Source organism: Montipora capricornis, chromosome 2 (assembly GCF_036669925.1).
Source record: "Montipora capricornis isolate CH-2021 chromosome 2, ASM3666992v2, whole genome shotgun sequence".
NCBI lineage: Eukaryota > Metazoa > Cnidaria > Anthozoa > Scleractinia > Acroporidae > Montipora > Montipora capricornis.
The window spans coordinates 28,808,820-28,813,842 of record NC_090884.1 but is presented as its reverse complement, the minus strand read 5'-3'; the positions used below and the strand labels follow the sequence as shown (position 1 = coordinate 28,813,842).

General features: G+C 39.1%; 1 protein-coding gene across 1 annotated transcript in view; it reads right to left on the bottom strand.

Moving 5' to 3' along the window:
- LOC138037062 (calcium-dependent protein kinase C-like) overlaps positions 1-5,023 on the bottom strand; it is an 11,666-nt gene extending 6,643 nt beyond the window's left edge. Inside the window, exons 1-4 of the mRNA XM_068883070.1 lie at positions 4,941-5,023; positions 2,864-2,954; positions 1,533-1,718; positions 938-1,102 (exon numbers count right to left, since the gene is read on the bottom strand). Of these exons, the coding sequence (XP_068739171.1) occupies positions 938-1,102; positions 1,533-1,718; positions 2,864-2,954; positions 4,941-5,023 (525 nt within the window). The remainder of the gene's footprint in view (positions 1-937; positions 1,103-1,532; positions 1,719-2,863; positions 2,955-4,940) is intronic.

The window sequence follows — 5,023 nt, the reverse complement described above, 5'->3', positions numbered from 1 at the left end:
GAGGCAGAAAGAACATTTGTTTTATTACATTCTGTTGCTTTCGTCCATTGTTTTTTTAACATTACCTAGTTTCTGCACGCGGATCATTATTAGTAAGGCGACATTTGCCTCTCTCATTTTCCAAATATGGCCAAACGTACGTAAAGTGCCTGGTTACTTAAAGATCCATTGAACCATTACTTCAAGTGTAAAAATTTAGTTTCACATATCTCAGTGATTAAAAGCACCATAAGGGAAGTATAATGTGTCGGGGTAGCAATTCACCTTTATCACTCGGCGGCCATTTTGGAGTCCTTGGGGAATAAAGGCTTTGTCTTTGCATTGTCTTTGCCCGTCCAGCCTCACATTGAATGAGAGGTTCGACGCGCAAAATCTTTTGTTTGGACATTGAGTGATATGGGTCTATTGCGCCTGAATATTCTTCGGTCAAGTTTGTTTTTAATAGACTTGATTTGCGAATTTTTCGGAAACGATTTATCAAGTTCATACAAGAGTTCATCAATCTTGATATATAATATACAATCTTAATCTAGTTTAAGCGTTTTAGCAAGGATGGGCCGATACCATTTCCATTGTTTTTAAATCAACAGGATAACAAAGACTATTCTGATATTTTTCTTCCACATCGATATCGATACTCAGAGACGTCAAGAGTTTTCTGGTAAGTCACCTGATTTGCTTAATGATCATAGCACGTTAGTACTCGCACAACACAGACAAACAAGTCGGACGACCGTTGTTTACATGCCTCGGTACACTGGATACGACTGCGCTCTTGGTGTTGACCACTTGACGAAAAGAACGCAGGCCCACGAGGAGACAAAACACAAGCGTCGCTGTTATTGAATATTTGTTATAGGTATCGGCCCATTCTTACTTGTGCAAGGATTTTACCAGCACAATATGGTATTGTAATTTATGCAATCAGTCCTCTTACATAGTCGACAAACTGCCCGCGCAATTCCATGATAAACTTATTCCAGCATGATAGCCCGATATTCATGACTTCTTTTTCGCAACGGATCGTATGTTCATCTTCGGTGGTAAACATTTGTTTCACGGCATAGAACCGATTTAACTTTTTATGTTTACAGAGGAGGACCTGTAATAAAAAAAAAAAGTTAAGAACCAAAGTAGAGAGTTTGCAGTTAAAATTTTAGAATAACAACGGTTGTCTAGAATATTTCAATCAACTGAGCCCCTGGTGCGTGACGATCAATAAGAATTAAAAACACAGGATCTTTCGTCTTTACGGTTAGAGTCCACTGTTTCTGTTTCTGTATTGTTCGTCCATTATTTCTAAACCCACGCAAGCTCATGGGTGACGCCTGAATGCGCCAACTCCGCTTCCCAAATTTGTATTGCGCTCAACTTCCAAATAATGCTAATACCTCTTGTTCCTTTTGTATTGAGAAAATCACAAGGACGAAAAAGTAGGAACACTTTAAAGAGCAATCACTAACCTTAAATTCTTCATAGGATTTAGCCCTAATTAATGCAATGTATCCGAATTATCGAATGACCTCACTTACCTTTCCAAAGGCACCTTGTCCAAGGATTCTATCAAAAATGAGTTCTTTGGGGCTTTCGATCCAGATTGCCTCTTCTGGCCGCGACTCATCATTCTTTGTCGATGTATCGTTCTTGGGTTTTGGCTTCTTGTTGAATGGCGAGCCTGAACTTGATTTGTGGAGCTTTCTTTTAATTTTCCTTGGGCACTAAAAAATTGCAACAGTGAGAAGGGATTTGACTGCTTTGTCTATGATATTGGTAAAGGACACATTTTATTAATAAAGCAGGCTGGTCTGTTTTCATTTTCATTCAATTCTTTACTGATTCACAAGATTTCTAGAAGTGAATTACACAAAAATTGACCTGGGAAGGCATACTGAGGGCTTAGAAGGTAAGGAGAAAGCATTAGTAGAAACCAAGTTTGAATTTTGAGAAGAAAACACTTGCAGTGTTTCCTAAAAGTTTGCTAAAACTAAGGGCATGGATTTGCCTAATCATTTCCTGTGCTCCAATATGTTTCTCGTTATGAACGTCAAGACATCTCGCTACAAATCAACTTTTTTCACAACGCGATTTGCAACGATTTTTTTGGGTGTGTGCTTAGGTGAGCCTATCAAAGGTGCAACGCAAAGGCAGGGAAAAACGTTCTTTCACGCTTTCTTCGCTACTGCGTCAACGTAAGTGCAAAACCGATTCTTCAAGAAAAACGACTGGAATCCTCCATCCGCATATTTTAGATTGCAAAGGTCAGAATCGTAACCGGTAAAGTAAGCAATCTCGTGGAAATCCTAACCTTCTGATTTTGACCTCATCAGTGGAATTTTTGAGAGATATTGAAATCGGAAGTAAATGAAACGTTCTTGTACGCTTCAGCCAATATTTCTGTCCGCTGATCCATTGAACACTACATCGCTCGTAAGTTTGAAATGGTCTTTTCAAACTCAGGCGAGACCACCGAATTGATCGAGCGCTCTTATTCCAAATTGGAATATCACGTGACAATTTGTTCATGATGTTCAGTTCTGAAAAACGTGGGATTCTTATACATTACACTACAATACATACTTAATTGACTGCTCCCCATAGGGGCTTTTCAGGGCCAATGAAACACAACGAAACGACGGAACAGAACAGCAACAACAACTGTTAAGAATCCCAACTGGCCGGAGGCAAAGCAGTTAGCTATTTACAGGTGCAGCTGGGAAGTTGAACCAGGGACTACCAGGATCAAAGAATGGTCATAATAATTGTAACCAGGATTTCTTCCTCGCACTACTCGCTGGCAAAAAATACTTTTCAAATGTAATTGTCCGATGGCGGCTTATGGACGAAAAATCAAGCTTTTGCTTACCTTATCTTTCAGATCAATTTTCTTTGCTGTCAGATCATTGGTCACGTCCGTGTGGCTGTCAACTTCGCCAGAAGTAACTGACGAAGAAATACTGGAAAGAGTGAAGTATGATAAGAGTTAAAAATTAGTTGATAATAAATCTAAACATTTCGAGATCAGATCAGAGGTGAGTGCCTCCTTTTATGGCCCATCGACTGGACAAGCACAAGATGAAATATGTGATCACAATTTAGCGAGTTGCAAGTGGAAGGCAAACCATATTTTTGCTTTCAAATGCAACTAATCAATCAATCAATCTTTATTTATACACGATAAGTATCTAAAGCGACGCTTCGCTCATGGGGTCGTTCCTAAATAATTAAGTAAAATAACTTAATCAATTAGAAAATAGATAAATAGGATATACACCAGCTACAATCACATAGCTACTTACAGTTTAAAATACTAACAAAATATTTTACAAGTCTAAAACGATAAAAGCTTAAAAGTCTTAAATACAAGGTGGTACTCTGGTATCGACTAGTTATTAACACTAATTATACTTATAATCTTCCTCCCTTCTGTTTAATATTTGAGAGGAGATGCATTCGAAATCTAGGTGTAGCAGAGCCTTCGACCGTCTTGCCATGATAGCGTATTTCTTAACATTGTTTATATCTTCATTAAGTTGAGGAACCAACGTGCTCCAAGCTATTGCTCCTCTTCGAGCTACAGAGTTCTTCATATAGTTGGTGTTAAAACGAGGGACATCAATTTCCAGTTTTTCCTAAGTTGGTATCGCTAAGTGTTATCATTGTTCTTAATAAGAGCTGACATAGCGTCTGGAGTCAGGTTACTGTGGATTTTATACATAAGCTTAGCTAAGCTAATTTTATACATAAAGGCTAAAGAAGACCAATTAGCCTTTTTCATAGCATCTGCATTAGACATCTCCCAAGGTAGCTGAAAGATAATTTTCGCAGCTCTACAATGCAGTTGGCCTGAAAATGCCTTAGTCCAGAGAACGTACTCGTGATGCGATATTCATTTCATTTAAATTGAAATATTTAGCATTTTTATGTGACTGAGTGTTTAATGTAACCAAGGATCCGCTTCTGGAAGTGGTGGTAACTTTCCGGTCCCGGCGAGTGGCCCGGTAAATACCCGATAACGTTTCGGGTGCTTCTCCCTGCCTTTCGAATTTTGTCGTCAACGAAGCCTGATCTCACTCTGCAACGCCGTCCTAACTCTGTCCTATTCATGACTCTAAATTCACAATTTCTTTAAAAAAGTAAAATTCATTTTGTTTCCGGAAGAATCTTTCCTTCAAAGGTTTCGATCACTTTCATCGTCACGTAATTTCTTGGACCTGTAAAATAGTATCAAGAAGTACAAGTTCGGACATGAAAACGAGTCCCGTTAGGTTTACCGGGACGGTGGTTACCGGGACGTTTGAGAAAGTTACGGTCTTCCTAGAAAGGACTTTTTGGGTGGGGGGATAGGGAAGCGGGCGGGGAGGATTGGGAAACAAGAAAAAGTGGTACTTTGAGTTTATCTCTCGTTTTTTGGCGTTTAGTCCCTGTACAGTTACGGTATATCTCCGCTCCTTCCAGGTTGTCCTTTGAGTCGTTTGTAAATTTCCCCTTTATCCTTCTTTCCTGGATAAATGGGGAACGCTAGGCTGCGTACATTTACTATTTTTTTTTGTACGCCGATGAAGACGGACGGAAATATACGAATTCTTGTTTCAGCTTGATGTGGCCTTTTTTCGCGGGAGACATAGAATAAGTTGATTGTTCGCTATAGAAACGCAGAATAATAAGCGATCCTTCTCTTCGCTGGAAATCGTTGAGAAAGGTAATACCTTTTCAAAGCATCAGTGGGTGTGTCAATCGTAACCGGCCAATATATTCGAACACGTCCAAATGAAATAAAGACATTTCTCTCATCCAGATTGTTTTCAAGGAAACAGAAGAGCAGAAGAAACCAGCAGTAAGAACTAAAACGGCTGCTACCGTTGACTGCGCTGCGAGAGTAACCATCTTTGTTTTGCAAGGAATAAATCCGAGTTTAACATATGAAGTGCAAATTTTCTTACCTTGTGTCATTATTCCTTCCTGTGATAAAATCGAAAACACTTTTAATAGCGATAAACGTCGAGAAAAATGTGTTCATAACCAT